General features: G+C 45.0%; 1 protein-coding gene across 1 annotated transcript; it reads left to right on the forward strand.

Annotated features, from left to right (window-relative positions):
• The first annotated feature begins 1,819 nt into the window (after positions 1–1,819).
• LOC104521959 (phospholipase A2) lies at positions 1,820–14,254 on the forward strand. Its single transcript, XM_010164112.1, has 4 exons — positions 1,820–1,862; positions 5,153–5,318; positions 10,928–11,034; positions 14,017–14,254. Exons 1-4 carry the CDS (start codon positions 1,820–1,822, stop codon positions 14,178–14,180), a joined length of 480 nt encoding a protein of 159 aa, XP_010162414.1. The 3' UTR covers positions 14,181–14,254.
• The last annotated feature ends 10,042 nt before the right edge of the window (positions 14,255–24,296 follow it).

A 24,296-nucleotide genomic window follows, 5' to 3' on the forward strand; every position in this document is an offset into this window, starting at 1 on the left:
CAGAGGTTCCTCACACCTCCCCCTGGGTCCCCACTTAAGTACAGGGCCCACCAGATATCTGTCCGGGATGGAACTTGCTCTAAGAGGGCATCTTGTTCAGCCAGGTCCCAGGCAGTGCTTTAAAGCCTGACTTCTTCTCTGGGCTTCCCATCTTGAGGACCTGCATCCACAAAGCTCTCGAGTACAGCACATCAGCCTTCCAGCTCCCTCCTTCCGTAAACTTATATTCTTAAGGTTAAATATTAGCCAGCAACAGCTCCCATACATAGGATTTGACATTATTAGTTGAGTAAATATATAATTAGCGAAGGGAGTTTCCAAGGGAGGAGGTTTAAGCTGCACAGCTTCTCTTGGGCCCCTGTGACGTTGTGGAGGAGCAGCTGGGTGGGCAGTGGGCTCACCTCACCCTCTTCTCTCACCTGCCACCAGCATCACAGGGTGATGGGCAGGGGATTTTGGGCTCATAGTTGTAATGAAATTTAGCCAATTCTGCCATCTCTTTTGCCTTATATCAAAGGTACCAGATCTCTCCTGTGTCTTGAAATCTCGCTTGGCAAAGAGTGCCAACTGCTGCAGCGGGGCTGGTCTCAGCAGAAGGCAGTCCCATCAATGCTTTGCTACCTGACCTTTGATTCAAGTACCAATATTTAGCAAGCAAATATTTTAAACCACACCGTTAAGGAGGAAAGCACAGCTTCACCATGGGGAACTCGGGCAAGGGGTGCTGCTGAGAAGGGCCTGGGCTGTGCAGGGGAAGGGGCAAGCAGCCTCCTTCCCCTCCTCTCCCTCTCCCAGCAGAGCAGCCAGCCCTGCCCGCCATGCCCTTGGCAGGGGTGGGGCAGATGCTTAGACCCCCAACAAGGCAGATGGCTGCTGTACCAAGCAGGGCAGGAGTTTTAAAGCCCTGGAGGGCTTGGTGAAGCTGTTTCAGCCCCAAAGGCAACATAACCATTGGTCATCCCTCCTGCTTATGTTGCTTGCTGTCCCTGCACCATCAGGTCCGGCTGCCTGGTGCGACCAGAGCATGGCTGGCCCCAGGAGACTGTCCCTAACAGCTGGTCTGTTGCTGTGGCTGGAACCCACAAACTGATGAGTTTCCAAGAAATCAAGTGGTCTTGGTCAGGTGCAGCAACAGGCTAAGAGGGTATTTTTCCCTTGGGAGTGACGCAGAATTAGCTCAGTTGGTCAGTTTATAATTAGATACTTGCACCTAACAGTATTCTTTCTGTTGGATTTTTATAGTTTTGTCTCTTCTTTTTAAATGTGAAAAATAATCAGTCTTAAAATAATAATTAAATAAAATTACCCTGGAACGAGTGATTTATAAAAAGAGAAAATCTTTGCGAGAGTGATGCCACAGCAGCAAGCCCAAGCCACAGAAAGCCCAGTTGTAGACTTCCCTTTTCCACAGGTACTCAGAGGTTAACCAGGGCCCGTAAGCAAACAGCTTAAAGAAGGAGCCTGGCTTAGTGCCTGAGTGTCTGGGGTGTCCCAGGCCCGCCAGCCTTATGCCCTGCCAGCAGCCCCTCCCTCCCAAAGGCGATGCTGGGCAAACAGAGCCAGCCCTCGCCCTCGCCCCAGCCAGCAAGGAGCCCATTGCGGGGATGGACTGGACCTGGACTGGGGCTCAGGGACATCACAGAAGAGGGTGTTTCACTTCATACGGGCGCAGAGCCATGTGTATATAAACCCTGGAGCAGCAGCCCGGCAGGATTGTCGAGCACATCCACAGCCCAGCTCACTTGGCAGGACAGCGAGGTGCTGCTGGCCATCCCGGCGACTGAACCCCGGCGTACAGGAGAACGGGAGCGATCTGCCGATGGGCTCCCACCTGCTGCTGGTACTGATGCTGCTCCAGGCAGGTGAGTACCACCTCCCTAATGTGGAGCTCAGTCCCTCTTTTCCCATGTCTCCTCCTGTCCTGGGACAGCCTCTCCCCTTGCCGTCAGCTTTGCCTGCTTCATGTCAGGCTCCTCCGTGGGGTTTGGCCAAGTGGGGAAAAAAAAGTGTCACTCGACTCTTTTCCACTATATAGCCAGGGACTGTACAAGTGGGTGAGCTGCCTGTCTGCTTCACTTCCCAGGTGGCTACATCGCTGGGGCTGTAGAAACATGGCTTTTTGTAGAAAAGCCATGTAGAAACCTTTTTCTTTTTGGTTAGTTTTCTGCTACAAAGTTGTTGGCATCTGTGTTCCTTCATAGAAATACCCGCTTTTTCTACCAGTGACCACAAAGTAAACAGTTTTCAATTCATCTGAATTTAAAATAATGTTTAAAAAGCTTGTTTAAAAAAAGCCATAAATGTCTGCTAATGTTAAGCCCCTACACACAGAGGCAACGCGGCACTAAATTGGCAGGTCTGAGATCATATCTGCACTGCAGTTTTAAAATAAAAACCAATAGATTGCCTTAATCTACAGCAAAGGCTGCTTGTTTAAGCAGGAAATAGGAAGTGTAAGTTGTCAGATCCAGCTCCACTCACCTCCCTGCAGGTATGTTCTCTGCTAAGGCGCCCCATTCATAGTATAACTAATGATTGGACATGCTGCTAATAGATGTGGCTAAACACAGGCTGCTGTGGAGACTCAGACTCTTTCAAGGCTTTCCCACCTGGGTTGGCTTGGCTGCCCAGCATAGAAAAAAGCAACTTTGGTTTATGGTCAAGTTACTAGCTTTGCACCTGAATATTGAAAGGTACTTGCTGGGACTGACCTCTCAGCTGCAGTGACCCACCATCAGCTCAAAACCCAACCAGTTTTCAAAGAATGAAACAGGAACATCAGAGGCTGCCTGGATGCCACGTTATTTCAAGCTCTTGCTGAGCATGCAGCCCTAAGCACCGTCTTTTGGACTCAATTCCCTTTGGGTCATTCTCTCCACTTTCATGAGCAGCTCTGCACTGTAATTACACTTTCTTGATCCTCAGAGATATCCTCAAAAGAAGAATGACCTTTCTTCTTCTGAGTGAGGTGCAGTTACCTTACACCAGCCTCAGCTGTTTTCAGCCAGCAGCCAACAGACCAAGTCCAGTGGACCTGTCTTAAGAGGTCAGCAAAAGACAGCTAAAAAAAATACAAGCTGCTCATGAGGAGTTCTGAATGCCTACAAAGAAGTTTTTGTCTCCATTGGAACATTTTCAGGGTCTGCAAACTGCAACAGGTTGAAAGAAATGTGATTTTTGAACCCCAAATCCAGAACAGCTCACTGCTTGTGATTTCCCCTGGGGTGCCCAAGAGCTGAATCCACTTCCAACTCCGGAGCCCCCGCTGTTTGCACAAGGGAAATAGGTCGTCTCTTTAGTTTCAAATAACACAGTCTAATGTGTTTTTAGCACGAAACCTGAACACTCAAGTAGTGTTTAGGTGAACAGCACAGTTACTTTTCCAGGAATGTGCATTTAATCCCTGAGGAATGCCCTGGGAAGCGTGAGCAGGCTGTGCGAAAACCCGCGGTGGGACAGCCCGAGATGCCGATCACCAAGGCGAAAATGGTGGTGGGCAGTGCTCGTTCTTGCTGGGGATCGGGCTGCAGAGAGGGAGCAAAGCCCAGCCTTGTCCTTCATGGGGAAAGATCCTCCTTCTCCTTGCTAGGGGTTTGGATCAGGCTGGGAGGACGAGCCAGCCGAGGAGATGCAGGGAGAAGCCCAAGCAAGGGGATTAGAGGTGAGGTTTTAAAAGGAAAGCAACTGTTTTAATAATAGAGTTTTAATAATAGAATTGAGTTTTAATAATAGTATTGAGTCCCCAGGAGGTTTAGGGGATTAATTAGTCTGTGTTCTCACAGCCCTTTGAAGAGGTTAGGTGTGCTGAAATAGCCAGCGGCAGGTGGCAAAGCAACTTCTGTGGTGGGTTCCCAGCTTCCACGTGCCGCCTCCCTCTCCATCCAAGCGTGCCGCCAAGTCCCCCCCCGTTCAGGCAAGCTTTTCTTTTTGGAGCAGTTGTGCATGGATGGGACAAGCAGATGGGCTAGTTAGTTGGTCTGGGGGGTTTGATGCTGATAGTGAGCAGCTTCGCTCTGCACGACAGAGCAGTGCAAAGCACGCTTGGTCCTTCACAGTAAACCCAGGCAATAAATACTCCTGTCTGTCGCTCTCGTTAGCATGATAAGCATCAGCGTTTGCAGCTAAGCATCACAGTGGTTTGAGTATTAGGGGGCAGGGTACTCTTGGTTTCCGTAACAGTTACTGCAAGGTAGAGTCTGTGGTTTTCTAAAAAAGTTGCAAATTAACATGTGAAATCACAACACTTTGAAAGACTTGTAACCAAAAAAACTCCAGACTGGTTTGAGTGGCCATCCACACACTTCAGCTGACACAGTGCTCCTTTTTTATATTTCCAAATTAATGCAGACAACCTGATGTTATGACTTAAATGGCACATAATAACGGGACTGGATTTAAAAGTTGCCAGCGCTTCCAAACGCTCAAAAGAAAGGCAATATGTGTACACCTTGGCTAATGTAGGCACTCTGTCCTTGACAAAGTATACCTTAAGGGCTTGGGGGGTTGTAGCTTTCCCTGAATGCAAATTAATAGTACTGTCAGCTCCTTGCCATCCAGAGAATAGGTTAAAATACCCTGAATAGGAGATGAAACTTGGATAATATGACATCTTGGGCAACATAGAAACCTCATGTTTTTCCTTAGAGCCCAGGTTAGGTCTGGTTGTGTGCTTGCCCTCTGTTGCTTCCTGTCCCACTTGGGACCACAGCGTAGTCCCAAGCAAGCTTTCCCAAGTTTGGGAGCTCTGGGGAGCAGTGAAGCCCAGCTGGCTCTGCATGGTGCTGCCATGGGCTCTGCAAAGCTCAACAGCTCGGTCTCCCTGATGTGCAAAGCTGGGCACACCTATCCCAGATACAACACTGCTGCAGTCACACACTAGCACACCAGAGTTAGGAAGTCTTGCTTGAACTGAGTTCCCTCTGCAGAAATAGCCTGCTTGGGTATTTCTGCATCCACCTCCTGGGTAGCCAACCCTCAGGTAAAGCCCCTGCAGAGTCCCCTTTTCAGGGTGAATGTCATGGTTAATTAGATTGTCAAGGCTGCAGCCAAATAACCAGCCAAGACCAAAAAAAATTTCTCCCTTTAAGGATTTTAAGAAAATCAGTGTCAGGTATGTTTAGTCCTTGCGTGAAGCCGTGTCCTGTCTTTGCATTTTGGAAAGGTGCTCAGGGAAAATCCCATTCACTGCACACCCGAGGAATCATCGAGTTGGCAGGAGCTGTATCGTGTGGCACGGGACGGTCTCCCTTGGCATATATTGGCTACGGATGCTACTGTGGACTGGGAGGACAAGGCTGGCCTAAAGATAAAACAGACTGGTAAGAAGAACCTCAACTATGTGTCCAGAAGCAGTGCAGATCTCCCCACTCTTCCCTGTTGTAGTACTGTGGTTCCACAGACTCGTTGCTGCCTTGTGGAGAGGGAAGTTAGTATACAACAGCCCCGGGCAATTGTGAGTGAGGACCCACTCACAACTGGGGTTTGAATGAAGGTTTAACCACCTTCTGGATGAGAGCAGAGCTCTTGCAACCTGGTACTCTGTGGGGTGGAGGGCAAAGGAGGAACCAGGGTATGATTTCCTGAAACAGCTGCATGTTTATTCATAGAGAGCAAGCCCTGCCTCAAAAAAAGGAGAGTGACCAAGGTATTTGGAGACTTATTTCACCCAGGTCCTGAAAATGGTAGTGATGAGAATATCACAATTTGTGTTCTGGAAGAAATGCAGATCATTGCAAGGAGTAATCAAACCTGTTGCCTTCATTGCCTGTTAGTTCACACTGAATCAAGGAAGAACAACAACAGGGTTGAGCATGCCTGTTATTGCCCCTCTTTGTTTGTGGGGAAGATGCTGTGCTTGTTATTCCCGATGCTAAAAGAAACGAGTCTATGAGGTGTTGCAATCAAAAGTTGCTTTCTTGTACTTTGCAATTAGCATACATGTAAATCTTGAGGATGGTGGACTCTTGTGTGCTCTGAGCCAGTTATTTGCAGTCTAGTCTGATTTTAAACCCCAAAGACAGTGCACCCAAGCCTACCTTGTTTATCTACAGCCAACAGGGCAGGTGTTACCAAAAAGCAAGAGCTGCTTTTAGCAGGGGTGAAGGCAGTGTGCAGCTCACTGGGAGGGAAACTGAGCTTTCCAGAATATCCAGCTTGTGGAGACATTTTGCATTGCAGCAGAACCAAACTTTGCTGAATTGGCAGGACAGAAAAAGGAAAAAAAGGAAGAAAAGATGCCAAGGTTAAAGGCCAGCTCCTCTCTGGACATAAAAGAACCAAAGTCCCCTAAAACTAGTGGAGATGCCTTCATTAATGCAGGGAGAAGTTTCACTCCCAAAGCCCTCTCTTCACATCCCTGGTTTGTACCTGTGAAAAATTTCACCTATGAAACAGTCAGTGTGGGGTTTACAAATAATGAGTAACTGCCTACAAAGTGTCGTAGCTTTCAGCTGTAGAGATTTCTTGTAATTTTCAATATCTCTTGCCCTGTGTATCACCACCTACAGCAGTGTCTGTAAGTGTGTTTATTATTTCTGTCAGCCTTTTACCAACTCTCATAATCAAGCCTTTACAGTAAAACATGACTTCACTAATTTGGAGTACTTCTTTTACTGAAGGGCTGAGTGGAGTCACCTAAAAGCTGTTTTCCATAGACACTGGGTGACAACCCCCAAGTTTGTGTGACCTTCCCAATTTTAGGTGACTCCAAGGAGATGTGAGTGGTCAGCATGCCTGAAAAACAAAGAGAGTAAAATATGGCCACGTGTTCATCAGCCGGTGTTTCTGCCATTGTTTAATTTCTGTGGGATGTAGATTTTATGCTAATGGCAGAAAATTAGGCTCTGCAAGTGGAAATGCCACAAAATACTAGATAGTTTGTAAAAAGGAAGCTTGATCCTTTAAGTGCATTCATTGTTATTCCTTAGCTACAATGCTTGGCTGAAAAAAAAAAAAAAAAAGGGCAAAAAAAAGGAGGAAAGGTTTTAAGTTAGGTTCTTAGCTAGGAAGAATTGGCAATGTCCCACCAGATTTAGCACTAAAAATTTCCATTTTGTGTTTGCTAGAGGAATCTTCTGATATCTATTACTGAAAGCTGCAGTAAAAATCAGTGTGGCTGAGTACCCCATGCCCATCAAAGTGACCACATTATTTTCCATATTTGCCATTCTAAAAAAGAAAGAAGTGGAATGGCAAAGCTACCAGCCTGAGTGACAAACGTTGGTTGAAATTACTCACTCCCTTGACACTTCTAGGTTTGTTACTGAGACCTTTACAAAAGGAGTAATTTTCTTGTGAGTAATTCAGTCAATCTGTCTAGACAGGGCTAGAGTGCTTCTAAGCATCTTGCTTTTATGGGAAAAGAAAAAAAAGCCATCGAGTGGGTAATCCTTTTATAAGGTTTATTCCACACACTGACTTTGATGTGGAGGTGTCAGTAATTACCTTTTCTCTCTTGTTCCACTCTCACAATCCCATCACTTCAAGACATAATGGCATCTCTTCTGCATAAAGTCAATAGATCTGTTTCTCCTTCCCCTTTCTGTTCCCCTGGATTGCTGCAGCACCCCTTTTGTGAAGCAGGACCTGAAGGTGCTCAGCATCTCCCTGAAAACACACCAAATATTGTCAAAGGCAGGGTGGCAAATATGGCTCTTCTAAGTCCTGGAAAACTCACAGGGAAGAGTAAGATTTCCCCTCACCTACTGAGTTAAAGCAAAACAAAAGAATGTGCAGCAGTGCAGGTGCTGATAATGTGACAAACCAACCATGACAAATTCTTATCTTGATGGTATTTGCTCAATGGCAGGAGTCTGACCAGCTGATCCCTGTGGGATCTGTAGCCATTAGAGATGTCTTGTAGCCAAGACGTGATGAATAAGTTGCTTGTTAACTAGATGACACTGTTGTATTTGTTTTTCATACCTGCTGACCAGTGTTTTGCCATAGAGTTGTCTGACTCTGTTTGCTTTGGTCTAACCAAGCATTAGGAGGTTTTTAAAACCTCAACACTGCACTCTGATCCAGGTGCAGGAAAGGGCATTTCCAGACAGGATGGGACTATCAAAGGTGGTGAAGGACAACAATAGGTTTCCTCACTCTGCATTCCCTGGCAGGTCTTCCAGAGCATCTGAAAGAGATGTTTGTAAAGTATGAGCCAAAGTCTTCTCTCTTTGTCTTGGTGTAAGCTACATGTCACCTCTCTGCAGTTATGGGTATCATCAAGAGGAGATGGAGTAAGTGGAAGCCAAATTGCACCCCAAATCCTATGATCCCACAGAACTTATGCAATCTTCCTGATTTCACCAAGCCAGCTAAGGAGTAGTGAGTTCTCACAGCTAGCTAGCATTCATATCTGAGGTGCTTTTGGTTGTCCTTGAGTGATTCACAGACCATCTTTTTCCCCCTCCATGGTCTTTTCTCACTTTTCTCGTTCCTCTTTTTCTATTTGTTCCCCCTGGCTCTCCATTTCATCCCCTTGGCCCACAGGTTCCTAACTCCTCCCTTTGCCTGTCCACCTTTGCATTGTTCCACCTCCCCACAGTCCTCCATCACTGACACCAGCTTTACTGATTTGACTATTGATTCACTCTTCAGACCTCCAAACTCTACGATTTCTTCTGCTGGCACTCTGCCTCAGCTCAGCCTGATTCCTGGGTGTCCATGGTGGCCTCTTCTGCTTTGTGTCCCATATATGAGACACTCATGATGGGACAGCTCTGCCACCTACCTCCCTGAGGATGGATGAGGCTGTGCTGCAGCTTCAGGTATGTCAGCCAGGGACAGGCTACAGCAACTCCTCCAGGTGACATGTGTCCCAGTTGTAGCTCAGTGCTATAGTCCATCCCAGTCATATCATATGGCACATTACATGGGGACTTGTGTTGGAGAAAGCTGAGACTTTTACACTTCCCACAAGGCTGCAACTTCTTCTTTCCTTTGGCCTTTCACTTCTAACCTCTTCAGGACAAGCCCAGCAGTGAGGTGTACTAACAAAGATCTGACCCACAGCCTGTTACTGCAATCATGTTCAACAGAACTGGTTCCATGGGCGGAATAAATTCTTCTCAATGCAATTGCTGTAATTCCTCATGGGAAAACTTCTAGCTACATACATCCCATAGAGCTTAGTCCCATTCTGAAGTCCTTTGAGAAGCTGGCATGGAGGGCAACACTAGTCTGCTACTGCTAACTTACATTTCTAGGTTTCACAGTGCAATGGTTGTAATCATCACACAGGTTTCATCTTTGCAAGCCAAGGAAAAAGCAGCATTTAGTTTGCAGACTCATCTGTGGGATGAAACTGCTACTTTAACTACTAAATTGGGAGCTCAGTCAGTGGGGAAAGCACACTGGACTAAATTCAGCTTGTATGTAGTCCCAGGGGTTACATGAAGGCTGAATTTGATCTGACTGATCTGATTCTGTTGTCTCTTTCACATGATTCACCTGATCTAGTTCCAGTGATTTTATTAGAATTTGCATCAGTGGTGGATCTTCTTCTTTGCACTTCAAAAACTGTATTTTTTTCCTGGGCTTTATCACCTCACTGAGGGCTAGTGGGCTCATAAACCAATTTGCAGCAGAGGGTGATGAAGTTCATGATGTTCCTGAGCTCTCGGATAAGGTCCAGACTTATCAGCTCCCAGCTGGTCCCTGGATAAGTCCTGCTTCCAGCACAAGAGACCTTTATCCTTCTTGAAGGGTTGTTCCTCTTTTCCAGAATCACATAATGATGGAACCCAGACTTTTATTGGCTTTTCAGGTACACTGACCTCAAGTCTTGAAGATAACAATCAAGGTCTTCAACTGGATTTGGTAATCCATGGGCAGCCAGCACAGCCGTGTTCCCTTTTAACCAGCTCATCAACCTCTTGAACAGATTCACATCTAGGACTCAAGAGGTTCTCTGAAAGCTAAAACTGTCTGCTCTTCATTTATCCCTGAGATCAGCCTGCCTTGATGCTTCCCAGTTACTTTAGCAGTTTCTCTGTAGAGTCCCAGTGATTTTGCAGGGACAGCTTCTGGAGATCACTGCTCTCTGGATCCACCCTCTGACCTCACATCTTTGCTGAAATAACCTTTGTCGTTCAGCAGAGGACCTCTCTAAGTGCTGAATCTTTTCTTGGTGTATTTTGAATCCTTCAGAATAAAAATCAAATGGGGTGAAGTTTTCTCTAAATTCTGAAGTAATTGACAGTGGGAATGATGTCACTGCCTAGTCTCTGGGACAGATGTAGTCAGCTGAGCTAGTCACCCTCAGCCCCCTCTCTGGTCAATGAAAAGCAATTGCACTTCCAAATGCAATGTTTTTCACCTGGTAGATCTCTGTAGTATGATAATATGAACCGTGCCCCAGACATGCATAAAAAGAGTACAGATCAATGCCTTAGATGTAGATGTTTACATTTAGGGATCCGAGGTTAACTGATATGAATTCCACCACTGAGGCTGATGAGTTTGTAACCTCACAAACTGAATGGGCCAAAGAGCACATGGCAGGTCCAGGTGAACTGAAGAGATGAAGCTGCTTGGTGATGGTGAGGAAAGCAAAAAACATCCCAACTCCAAATTCGGGGATAGGTCTAAGCCTGAGCTGGTGAGCCATGATCACACACCTCATAGGAATGCTTCAGCTCCCCTTCAGAGAGATTGCCATGTACTGACCACACCTGCTTTTTTAAGGCAGAAGCTCAGAGGAAGCAGCACAGTCATTATGGCAGCAAACGTGGCATTAATGAGCTCCTGAACCTTGTGAACTTTCACAGAAGTGCCAGGACACTTGGTTCATCAACAGATGATTTACTGACAGGCTGGGGCAAACATTGCTGTCGTGAGCGGTGCGTGAGTGGAGCATGTGCAAACACCCCTAAGCAAAACATGCAGGATGCAGGAAGGTGCCCAAACTCTACCTTTTATTCTCTCCCAGGTGCTGCCACAAGCATGACTGCTGCTACGACAAGGCAGAGAAGGAAGGCTGCAACCCCAAGATACAGCGGTACCAGTGGACGTGCGAGCAGAACACCGTACGGTGCGGTAAGGAAACGCTTGTGTCAGGTTTGTTTCGCTCCCTCCTATGCAGGCACTAGGCTCACCAAATAACTTTGTGAGCCTCAGAGGTTGGTCTGTATATGTTGAGCTGGTTTCAGAGCTGCTTTAGGCAATATCTGTTCTCCTCCAAGCTCTTTGCCTGGATCACTGGGCTTGCCAAGAGTCCTCAGCTGGAGCTGGGAGGAAGGCTGGAGACCCAGCACCACCCATCCCAGGTAACCTGGGTCCTTCCCAGACTAAAGAATGGGAGTGGGGGCTATGGAGCTAACAAGCTATCTCAGTTTGGTAAGGATGCAGACGTCTCTCTGGAAGCTCTCTGTCCACCCACATTAAGCACACCTGCTCCTCACCAACACCTTCTCAAAGCTGCACAATGGTCTGCCTGTGACCATTTCTGCACAGGTGATATTCCCATGGCAGTTTGACCCTCATTCCAGCAGGACAGTTCACTGTTTCACTTGCCATTATGTACTGCTAGAGGAGAGCCGTGCTGTTACGCATGTCTGTAAGACAGGTTAAACAGGGTGCCTGTGTGGGAGTCCAGCCTAAAGCCCTAGGGCTCCAGTGGGGATTTTGAAGCTTGCAGAACTGAATGCCCTCAAGCACCTCAGGCATACAGCAAGTGTAGGCTGTGCTCAGCTCTACAGCTGGTACCCAGTCAAGAAGGTCTTGTATTGCACAGTCACAGCCATCAGTGACTCACACCAGTTTGTTTTGACATATACCAGATGACTGGAGTCTTAGAATTTATCACTTCTATTTCTAAATTTCCAAGAAGTCCCTGATAGTAAATTCCATTGTAGAACACTGGAAGAAGGTAGATTTAGATTAGATATTAGGAAGAAATTCTTTCCTGTGAGGATGGTCAGACACTGGCACAGGTTGCCTAAGGAAGTTGCGGATGCCCCCTCCCTGGAGGTGTTCAAGGCCAGGCTGGATGAGGCTTTGAGCAACCTGGTCTAGTGGAAGGGGTCCCTGCTGATGGCAGGGGGGTTGGAACTGGATGATCTTTAAGGTCCCTTCCAACCCAAACCATTCTATGATTCTGTGATTCTATGAAAGTTTGAAAAGAAACATGTGAGAGTAAAACTTGTCCCCATACCATCAAAACTACTTGTTTGAACATTAAAAGACTATTTCTACCATATTCTACTGGTGCAATCCTCAGCATCTCCAGCAGCTGAAAATGTGCCAGCAGATATAAGATGTGGCACAACACATCTGCAGTTGCTCTTTTCCAAGTGCCAGAACAACCTATTAAACACAGTGTTGGCTAAGGAATGTATTGCTTTAATTAATGACTGTTCTCCTCACTTACCCATATCTCTGTAGTTGGCTGGTATTTTTTTGCTTGCTATTTTGATATGAAAAAAAACCCCAAAACAACCCCCAAAGCCACTGCTTCTTTTTGCTGTGAAGGAACAATCCTAGTTGCAGACGTGGAATGTATCATTGAGTCCATGAGACATGTGCAATGTATGTCTCATAAGAGTGCACTGGGCTGCAGCTCTTCCATCCTGGCTAACAAGCACTAGTTAAACAAATGCCATTAATTCCTTAACTGATGTCCAGACAAGACCTGAGAAGCATCCATCAACTGTTCTCCAGCAAGCCCTCAGCAGGCTTCACTTCCCCTGACATCCCCCATGGGGAGGAACAATAAAAATGCACTTTGAAGGCAAATTTCCTACCCCAGGCTACAGCACAGCAGGTTTTACCAAGGTGTGAAGGTAAAGTGTCTGATCCCAGTCAAACAAAAGGGATGAAGAATTAAATTTCTACACATGCTTGCAGGGCCCAGGGTAATAATGTCCAGAATCATCAGAAGCAGATCTGCTTGCGCTGTCCTTTCTGTGCAAGAGGAAATAAATGCCCGTTGCCTGGCACTGAATCATAAACACAGATTTTTTTCAGGGAAACTTAATAGAAACTCATTTCACCTGGGACTTCTCCTCCTCCCCATCTTTTGCTACTGTTACAGTTTTGTTTGTGGAATGAAAAAAAAATGGGCAAAACCATATTTTTCAGTTCAGATATTCCATCATATGTAGGTGAATTCCATTTAATAAATATCTGGAATATAGAAAAGGCTGTAAGCTGTGGGAGCTGGTCAAAATCGTTCTGCTCTAACAGGAATGTGTTCTTGTACTCACATTGGACAGACAGTGGTTGGTTGAGCATGGGAAGAACTCAAGGAGCAGAGGGCAAGGAGAAAATCAGGCAGGACTAGTAGTTAAAAAAAATGGACATAGTGGTAGAGCCCTCATCAGTGGGACCCTTGAACCAGTTTTTACTGGTAGGCAAGTGATTCTTTTCAGAAAAGATTAAGAAATACAGGCTCTTCTTATTTATTAGATACGGGGTTAATCCAGCAAGTCCAGTGAAATCTGGAAGGATTCCTATACTCATTGCAGTTGGTTTTGAAGCAAAGCCCACACGCACTGGCATAAAGTTACACTTTAAACTTTGCCTATTGCAGGGTTTGGTGGGTGTTAGATAATCTATAGTAGCAGCCTCAACTAACCAAGGTGCTGTGCTTTTAAGTAATATTAGCCCACTGGCTGTAGTATAGACAACTATAGGTGGGATGGGCTTCATTAACCCCAAAATCAGTCATTTGCAAGGTGGCTACCTGAGCTAGTTGCTTTTATGTACCTTATGGTCCTTACCCTGTCATGTAGTCATATAATTGCATTATAAATAGTTCCATAGGTATTATTTTGATCAGTTTTGTTAGCTGCTAACTGATGTTCCTGGTCACAGTTAAGGTCAGACCTGTTGACAGAGACAGGACAGGGGATGGTCAGATCCACACACAACACAACATGTTGGTCCTTCTCTCTTCCTGCTCCCACAGCCTCTGCTCCCAAAGAACTGCTTTTTTAGGGAATTGTTCATTCTTAGAAGTGTTTCTCGCCTTCGTTGGATACAAAATCTCTTATCTTCTACTCGTGTTTGCTTTTGCAGATAACCTGACAGACAGGTGTGAAAAAATGGCGTGTCTGTGTGACCAAGAAGCAGCCAAGTGTTGGGGAGCAGCCCCATACAACCCACACCTCATCCTCTGGCCAGATTTTTTATGTGGACAGACTCAGCCCACCTGCCACTTCAGCTATGAGGGAGCTGAATAGTCTTTTTGGGACCTTTCTTCTAATCCTTTGAATCTGAAAGTGCTGGAATAAAATGTTACCTATTTTACCAAAGCTAATAATGGTGTGAGAGAATTTCTAACATGACAGGGTTTATGGGGAGGGGAGACAGGGTAAAATATATGCTGAAGTAAGGACAAGATCCTGCTCTGATCGCTGCCTCTGTAGAAACTGAGGGTTCAGCCTGCAAGTGCAATGAGAACACATTACTCACCAAATGGCTTTTTTGTCCTTTCACATTGCCTGACTTTCAGCTCCCACACATTTGCACATGATCTGGAAAATATGTAGGGACTTCTACTGGAGAGGTATGTAAAGAAAATAAAATAAAAAAATCCATCTCTGTGAAAAGATACACTGGCTTTTGAAGACACAAGGTGTACCAGTCTGGAAGTACAGTGATCCACTTTATTTTTCTGGACCTGCAGGAGGATTGGAGACATCAGAAAGGGAGGATGTCTTCTTATTCCTTATTTGCACTTGGAGGAGTTCTACTTCCTACCAAAAAGAAAATCAGAGTCTGGCCCAGGGGAGGGCTCCATCCTTTCTCGTGAGGAAGTGGTGTGTGTGTTTCCTAGCTTATATAGCCAGTTGTCTTATCCCTCATGTTCAATGTCTATAAATACCTGAAATGTGGGGGCCAAATGGATGGGGCCGGGCTCTTTCTGGTGGTGCCCGGTGACAGGATAAGGGGCAATGGGCAAACACTGGACACCAGAAGTTCCAGACAAACGTAAGGAGAAATTTCTTTACTGTGAGGCTGCCCAGAGAGGCTGTGGAGTCTCCTTCTCTGGAAATGTTCAAACCCACCTGGACGCTTTTCTGTGCAACCTGCTGTAGGGAATCTGCTGTGGCAGAGAGGTTGGACTAGATCTCCTGAGGTCCCTTCCAACCCCCACCATTCTGTGATTCCTGCCTCACAGCACCAGGGATATTTCTGAGGTATCTTCAAAGGTAAGCAGAGTTACACCAGGCTATTGCCGTTACAAGGCCAGCAATGACTTTTACTGACTTTTACTAGTAGGTACACCCATACTTTGCAAAAGAACATATTTCTCACCTGCCACACACTTCCGAGCTGATATGCTGCTGTCCTGTACAGGTACTGGCATGTTCTCACTGACCACCTGAGAATCAGTTATTTTCATGTCAGGAAACTGACTGTGGATAACATTAGTCATGCAAAGTAAATCTTTCATAGCTCCTTTTTTTTTAATGGTTATTCAAGGCTTATATTGAAACACTAAATTTCCTTCTGGCAAGAGTAAATCAAAATCCCACTCTTTCAGCCAGGGGTAGCTATGTTCAAGTGAACCTTCTTTGTCTCAGTCACAAGCCTGTAGGCTGTGGGAAGCCAACAGGACAAGAGGCACAGACAGACAGGAGCCATGGTTGCACCCCCAGAAGCAAAATACTCAGTCTCCTCGGGTAGGTGTTAGCAGCTGGGGAGCTGAGGGGCCTGTGTAGGTCAGGCTCCTTCTGTCTCTTCTGAAGCACAGCTGACAAACTTGGAGCTCCACCTTTAAAATACGAAGTAATGTCAGGGAAAGACCCAAGGTACCTCATCAGAGTCTAGGGGCAGAGATATGTGGCCAAAATAAGTGTGGCTTTGGCAGGTGATAATACAAATTTATTTACAAAAGGCTGTTTTGCTCCTTGATGCAGAAGGATGCTGAATGTGCCACTCTGGCTGTCAAAGCTGCAGGAAAAAGAGTCAGACTAACAAAAATTAAAATGCCAAAGACAACGTGTACTGACGTGAAAGCTTTTATTCCATCTAGAGCTCCATTTTTGGGTTATAGAACATCAGAAGTTGTTCCACTTGTAGGCTTTGCATCTTCCAGCGACTCGTGCCACGCTGCACCTCAAGCTACGCTGAGCAAGAAGGAAAGGAGAGAGAGTGAGTGAGAGATACAGAGTTAGGACAACACAACAAACTGTTCCAGGGCTTTCTGGCAAGGAAAGCAGTTGTGAACTCTGTTCACGCAGAAGATTTGCAAAGGGATGGTGCTGCCCACGCAGCCCAGGGGTGCGGTTCTCAGCAAGGGCTGGAAAACCTTTCCCAGTAAGAGAGGCAGCTCTCCTGGCCGTGTCCCTGTCCCCGCCAGCCTGGCCATCAGGTGGCGGCAGCGCTCCGGGGAATGGCGAGAGCAGCTCTTCCCTCAGCCCTTCAGGGAGGGGACTGATTTTTTTCATCAGACTGAGAAGGTTTTTGAGTGCTGGGAGAAGAGGTGCGAATCACACGGCTCCCCCTGAAAGCAAAAAGTCAGCTGAGCTCGGTCGGAAACGCAGAGCACATGTTGGGCTGCACAAAATGGGAACGAAACTTGTTTCAAAATCCAGCCTTCAGTGTCACTCTGCTCTAATGACACCAGCTGACAGAGCTGGAAAAAACAGGTGAGCTTTCGGGCACATCAGCCTCTTCTCTGGTCATTTCTTTGGCTCATGTGCGATGAAAATGTCTAGTTTCCCAACCTGATCAGCTGATCTAATAAAAGATATTACTGGGTTTTACAAACCACACCTCAAACATACACTTAGGCCATCATAGGTTTTCTGTACATGAGCATTACAAGAACATAGATGTAAGCATGGAGTTGGTGGGAGGAAGAACCATCCTCTGGCATAAACTAAAAGAACCAAAGGAGACCTGGGACTTCATTAAAAGAAGCAGCATCTCACTGAACAACTCTTTGCTGCAAGTGGCAATTAAAGAAGATCCTATTATTTTGTTTAAAGGTAACTCACTAGGTCCATGCATGAAGCTCTACCCAACGCAAGCAAAGAACTACTTGAAAAAGGGGATAGAATATAGATCAGCCCTGTCAGAGCTTCATCCGCACTGCCTATTTCCTGAATCAGAAGCCTTGTCTGACCAGAGCTAAGTAAATGGCTAATTCCTCCTTAAGTTAAAAAGAAAAAAAGGTACCTTTGGAAATAGGTGATTGGATTCATTTCTCTAGCAAGGGATTCCAGATTTTGGTTTGTATTCCTTACCTTGGTGAGAGCCTTGTCTCATGCAGAGGACACACCTCCTCAGCTGTGGGGTTAGAACAATGATCAGAACCACTACGCCTCCGATACCAGCTGCCGCGACCCCAATGATGGTCCCAATGGATTCTTCTATACCAAACAGGCCTGGGGGAGAAGGGAAGGTAGAGAGAGTAACATAAAATGTCATCCAGGCAAGTGTATGCAATGCAGCTGGCATGTCTTCTGGCAGTGGCTGCAGAGGAAGCTACTTACTATGATACTGATTATGCTGGTGTCTTGTCTGACATGAAATCATGGGCTTCTACATGGGAGAGACTGTATTGCACTACAGAGCTATCGATTTTTTTCATTCCTTTGTAGGAAGCTGCTATGCTTTCTGGGGATTTTCTGGGGACAAACTTTTTAGCAGGGCCTGTAGTCATAGGACAAGGGGTAATGGTTTTAAACTGAAAGAAGGTACATTTAAACTAGATATAAGGAAGAAGTTTTTTATGCTGAGGGTGGTGAAACACTGGAACAGGTTGCCCAGAGAGGTGGTAGAAGTCCCATCCCTGGAAACATTCAAGGTCGGGCTGGAGGAGGCTCTGAGCAACCTGATCTGGTTGAAGATGTCCCTGCTCACTGCAGGGGGGTTGGACTAGACGACCTTTAAAGGTCCTTTCCAACCCAAACCATTCTGTGATTCTGTGATTTAGGGATAGGCCAACCCCATCTCCCTAGCAATCTCCCTTAACAGCTGGGTGCTATTGGGATGGCAAAAGGTGCTACTGATTTGATTGGATTTAAAATGACAGTCTCACGCTCATGGTAGTCATTTTCCCACAACTCACCCAGGAAGGGTAATAAAAGAATGGTTGAAAAGCCCTCCAGTTTTATCTACAATTACAGTACCATCAGGCATTCATTACATATGAATGGTATGGTTGTATTTAAGCTTCAGCAGAAAATCTGGATAGTTTTGCTGCCATATTCACACACGCATTTACAAGCATCGGGCCACCCATTCACAGGAGTAGCTGCTCCTCTGTGCTGCTGAGCCAAACGGATGGACATACAGCAGGCCACCAGTAAACCAGTAAACCTCCTGCTACAGGGAGGTATCCTGTAGCTTAAATCCACTTCTGGGACTGCTAATATCATCAGGAAAGTGAGGGCAATGAAGGTGCTATAGAACCATTACTTACTTTACTCCAAAATACATGTCATGTGCTTCCTGTAATGGACAAGTTAACAGAGTCAGCTAATTTCTCTTTTTAATTTTAGTTAAGTTTTTGAGCAGTCTGGATTTGTGGTACGTAACATTTCTTTATGAATTGTATTTCTCATATTCTCTTGTCCCTTTAATTCAGGCATAGCACAGAAATGATATATTTAATCTTCTTGGGAACACAGAAAGGCAATTACATTGGCCAGGATGCAGACGCTGCAAGAGCAACCTGTGCCACTGAGACTATGAGATCAAGCCAACGGGAGACCTCATCAGACACACGACCAAGCCCCTTGCAGGGGGCACTGTTTTCTTGCCTTGTTAGTGCCACAGTTTAAACTGAGTAGTTTTATAAAAATTAGTAACAGAAGAACTCAGGCTCAAAAGGGCAGAAGCTTGGTGAATCTCAGTGAGCCTGAAGCTTTGGTAATGAATAAGTGGGAAATGGCACTTGCATAATTTACTCTTGACACAGAAAGTGCTATTTTTTGTTAATTAGATAATAAGATAATAAACCTTCTGATGTGTGGATTTGTTAGGACTGGAATGTGTTTAGCCTACATAAAAAGGAAATCTGCTTTGACATTTCCAGCTGATAAAGGCAAAGCAAGTTATCTCCTTACTTAACACGCCTCGTGTCTATTTGTGAGGCTTAAGAAAATACAGCATGGCACTTTTAATGCTACTTTGATTTTAATGTGAATGAAGTTAAGCAGAAATGATATAATGTGATGATCATGTTTGTTGTGGGATTACTTGTGTCATCCAGAGTTAAGTAATGAATATGCAAGTTAGTGGGCTGGAGATAAATAATGTCAAAAAAAAGGAGTTTGGGGCTGTTCCCCGAGATGGTATCTTGACACCTGTCACTCATGGGGGTCCTGCCAAACAGAGCTGTGAGCACAAGAGAATTTGTCTGACTGTTTCATTCTTGACACTGACTTTGAGTTTAGTGATATAATTATTCCTTCTTTTTTTTTAGTTTTTAATGTCCCTTCTTATAATAATACCTGTGTGGCTGTTTATAGAGGTAAGCCCATCAAAATTATCTGGCCTAATGAAAACTATGAGAAATGTGATAGAGCAATTACACTCCATGACAGCAGGTCCTACCTGCTAGAGGCCAAATAGGCCAACTTCCCTCTTTCTGCAAGCATGTAGACCAGCTTTGGAGGAGAAAGATGGAGAAAAGAAGCAAATAACATCAAATATTACCCAGAGCCCTCCTGATCCTGAGCTTTGTGCCTTCTCCTGTCACCACCATCCCATCCGGAAGCGTAACCGCACAGAAATAAATACCATGGTCACTGGTTGTCACATTGAGGATCACCAAGGAGGCATCCCCTTGGGACAAGTCTCCACTCATGAAAACCCTGGAACTATTTGGCAAGACGGTCACATTGTTTTCTAGCAGGTCCATCTGCCCCTTTTCATCTTCTTTGTACCACTTTACCATCAGGCCAGTCAGGGAGGGACGTTGTGGACTGCTAAAGTGACAATTTAAGACCACAGTTTCACCCTCTTTGGCTTTCTCCTTGGCTGGTGTTTGAGTCACCAAAAGGTGCCATGGCTCAGGTGTTGTCAACAACGAAGGCTGTGCTGTTATATGAGTAACAGCTGCATTCTCCTTGCTTGCACTTCCACCATTAACGCCAACATCTGTACCAGGAAAGAGAAAGAAGAGATGAGTTGAGGGTGATAGGATGACAAACTTTCTGACTGCTCCTGAGCTGTGACCAGGCCAAAGAATAAAGACTCGAGGGTAGTCACTAGTATGATGATAGGGACGTTTTCCCCCATTCCTGAAATGTTAATGTGTACAGATAGGTCTTTTTCTGATCCTCAGTTCCTTTCTACTGCTATACTAGAGGAAGATTAATGTCATTGTCCAATGGCTTTGGGAAATTTAGAGTTCATTCAGCCACATTTCCACTCTTTCTTCCCGCCCCAAAAAGTCTCAGGGCATAGTCTTCCTGCCTCATCTGCTTTTGAGGCAAAGCAAAAAATGCTCACGCGCAGGCAGCTCTGTCCTGACAAGGACAGTGAATGTGTGTGCATCCTAATGCAACTGCCTGCATCCCAAAACATATTGTGAGCTCCTCAGAAGTTGTGGCATGCACTTCCAGTTTCAGGATAGGAAATCTTGAAATTGTGGGAAGAATCTCCATTGCCAGAGACTAAACCCGCAGTAGATGCTATCAGCGACCTGGGGGATGGCACATTAGCATTCTGCAGGTATTGATAGTGAGGGTGACATTTGGGACCACATTGTCCAGCTACTTTTTGTTAGACTTCTGGAGAGACTGCCAGAGACTAAACCCGCAGTTTAATGCTATGCACATTAGCATTCTGCAGGTATTGATAGTAAGGGTGACATCTATTCTCTGTGAAGGGACCACATTGTCCAGCTACTTTTTGTTAGAAAAATATGGACAACATGCCTGTGGTAGAGAGTTAAACCTGCCTTCTCTCACTCAGCTGCTAATCATAGTATCAAACAGCCTTGAGCTAAGAGTAGCGTGAGTGGATCTCATTTCTGGAAACGAGTCTAGGCTCAGAAGATGAGAGGAATAGTCCCCGTCTCAAAAGGAGGCAAAGCCAAACTCTCAAAAATAAATCAACAGCTGTCGCTGAGAAAGAGTTCAGACCAATTTTTTGAAAAGTTTCTTCTGCTGTTTTATTTTCTTCAAGTGAAATAGCCTCCCTTCATACTAGCTGCTGCCCTCTCAAGGACTGTGGACCATCAACAGTGAAGGTCTCGATTTTCCATTGTCTTGAGTCTTTCAGTGCCATCCAAAGGGTGTGAAAAAGCTATTGTCTGGATCTCCTAAAGCTTCACAACCACAATAGCCACTCTGTGCTCAGGGACAAAAATCTGAAGGCAATGGAAAGCCAAACCCCTTGATGATCTGTTTGAGAGTTGCTTGAATGGCTCCTCTAGGCATGCTTGTACACAAAATCACAGTTGTATTCATAGTTGTTATTATTATTTATGACTCGTGTGAGAGTGGCCTTGACAGTTTCTGTCAGAGAGCAGGGCCCTGTTGTTCTAGGTGCCTTATAAAAGGACAGGGCGTAGAGCTTCGAGTTTAAATATCAGATGAGAGATAACTCATGGATGCAAAAATATAGAAAATATAAGCTGGCTCTAAAACCAGGCAACAACAAAGCGTGTGAAAAACCTTCAGACCTGTTTGGTGCTCCATGCTTTTACCTCAAAGTCAAAATTTTGGCCCTGTAACTGGAACACTGATCCATGGGAATTGGATGCTTGAGAATTAGGGATCCAAATATTACTGTAGTTCTGGATCCAGTCCCCTAAAACGAGTCCTTATTAAAGATATTGGATGAAATATTATCCTCATGTTCATACATAATCTTACTGATGAGCCCACTGGAGCTCCTCAGGGGGCATCTGAGGTCCAGATTTTCCCTTTCCACAAGAGTGTATCAATGCAGAAGTCATAGATGTTGAAGTAGCTTGATAAGGTACTTTGACTTTGAATTATAGCGGAAATACTTGGAAAGGCTGATGGTAGCTTGATGTGATATAGTTGGTTATTTGTTAGAGTTAATTTGAGCAGTTTTGTCATGAGTATTTAATCTCTGTTCATTAACCATTATCTCCACTGGATACTGCTGCTTTAGCTAGAGCAGTATGTGCTATTGCTATCCTGTTTTCAAGGAATGGCCACAGAATTTCTTCTCGACTACAGTTATTCCAGCCTTACCATACACACCCCCTGCACCACAATTATAATTTTATTCCTTTTAGTGATGTAAAAAGTATCATTTTTACACAGACATTTAGTGTCACAGAGAACAAAAGTGAGCAGGAACAATGTTCTTTGATGTCGCTTCTGTTCAAAATGAGTTTTATTTGCACCTCCTATAATGAAATAACCGGCCCTGACATCTGTGTTATCCCACAGATTGATTTAATACATATAATGTAACTTACAGCCAATTAGAAATATAAAAAGGCAAGAGGAGTAGGCTGTATCATTTCACCTCAGCTCTGTTTGGGGGTTTCACTAAGAAGGTCACAGCACAGCCTCTATTTTTCTTTCTTTCTTTCTTTCTTTCTTTCTTTCTTTCTTTCTTTCTTTCTTTCTTTTTCTTTTGTAAGGTTGCAAAACTGGAACATAGTAGGTCACTGGTATTCAAATACACAATGCCCTTATCATATTGGCATCTGGGAGCACACCATGCCAAATACCTTGTTGACTGTGCTTCAAAGCTTTTTTTAAGTCAATCCTTTCATTAGCAGAGTGATGTGTAGGTCCCCTGTCATGCGGGTTGTAGGGCTCAGTCCCAATGGAGAGGAACACAAGGCTTTTGAGTGAAAGCACTTGAGCTAGACAGAGCACAGAGAAATACAGCATGGATGATCTTGTCTTGACCTGGAAAAATGATTAGATGATCTAATAGTTCATTGTCATACGAAGTCGGTAGTTCATGGCCAGTTTTCAACCATGAGAGGCAAAGCTCTCTGAGACTCCCTGTAATGTGACAATGTGCTCCACATTTGCCAGTACTAACAGGGCACCTACTAAGCCATCAGCCTCCCCTTTTTGTCATCTGCAGGTTGATACTTTCCCATGTAAGGCCGTATCATTGGCTGTGAATGAGAAGTACACAAGGCAGTCTTGAGGAGCAGAGAGGACAAAGGGAAAAATAAAATATATCTGTGTTGTCTTCCAGTCCTGGAACCTCTAACTTACTCTTTTGTGCCTGGAATAAACTCAAGCAGCCCTGCAAGCTTCTTCTGCCAGCTGCCAACAACATCAGGGAACCAAAATGGTGGGTGGAGGTCAGTGCAAAATTTGCCCTTTCTAGTTGAGCCTCCTCTCCTTTGTTCACACTCAATAGATGGAGGAGAGGTTGAGGGCAAACAGGGCTCAATTTCCAATCCACATAAAAATCCTTTCATGCTGGAATGATTGTCTTTCAGATGGTTTTGTTGGCTTTAGAGCTCAACTTCACACTCGGCTCGTGTCATGAGGGTGCTATACAAGTTGTATCCAGCTCCCAGTCCTCTATGTTTAAGTGATCAATGGCTGCACATTGTTCATCTTAATTTATATGACTTTTGCCCTGGGCTGAGGTTGGCTTTAGCAAATGGATATGAATAACTACCCTGTGACAATAACCGGTTGCTAATGTATCAGAGAACCAAAATAGAAATGAAGCTTCTAGCAACAATGGTACACAGCCTTTCTTCTTGAAAAAATAGGCAAGCATACACTTTCTGAAGATTTCTATTAACAAAACAGGATGGTATCTATAAAGAAAAGTATGTTTTAATGCAGTGCACAACACTGGATATAGTTTTCCTGCATCCTGAGGAAGCCCTCAGTGGAGAGCTGCTTTTTGAAACAAAGAACATAACATCTCAAGTCAAATTCTAGGAATAAGCTATATTTCTTCTAATTAAGGAAGGTGGTTTAGTACTCACCCACCAGCAAGAAGAAGAGGAATGAAGACACTGCAGATCTATAGAGCTTCTCAATGTGCTGGCTCATATTTGCTGAAGTATATGGTCTCAACGTCCCTCTGTCCGGTAGTACGGACAAAAAAAATATGTGTGTGTTATTGCAATAGGACCTCACATTCTGTCCAGTGAATGTCACACTTACTAAAGTTACCACAGCTTTGAGCTCACAGTGCTCTGCCTGCTGCCTGGATGACAGACACGTTTGAAGTGACAACAATGACTTCCCTGGGGGCTGTTCTGATCTCTCCCAGAGAAGATGCCGAAAATGCTTTGAGAGCAGAGCAAAGATAATCCATTATTTTTTGCTTAGGCCTTGTACAATCCAAAACTTTAGGCTGAGTACAGAATATCCAGATATTCAAAAGGAGACCTTTCTTCTGCTGAAACTCTCTCTAGTGGA

Source organism: Antrostomus carolinensis, unplaced genomic scaffold (assembly GCF_000700745.2).
Source record: "Antrostomus carolinensis isolate BGI_N321 unplaced genomic scaffold, ASM70074v2 scaffold12000, whole genome shotgun sequence".
Classification (NCBI taxonomy): domain Eukaryota; kingdom Metazoa; phylum Chordata; class Aves; order Caprimulgiformes; family Caprimulgidae; genus Antrostomus; species Antrostomus carolinensis.

Excerpts from the sequence above, each read along its gene's own strand:
- LOC104521959 (XM_010164112.1), top strand. The coding sequence starts at position 1,820 with ATGGGCTCCCACCTGCTGCTGGTACTGATGCTGCTCCAGGCAG. Across the intron at positions 1,863-5,152 it reads ACTGATGCTGCTCCAGGCAG|TTTGGAAAGGTGCTCAGGGA; the intron begins GTGAGTACCACC and ends CTGTCTTTGCAT. Across the intron at positions 11,035-14,016 it reads GCAGAACACCGTACGGTGCG|ATAACCTGACAGACAGGTGT; the intron begins GTAAGGAAACGC and ends TTGCTTTTGCAG.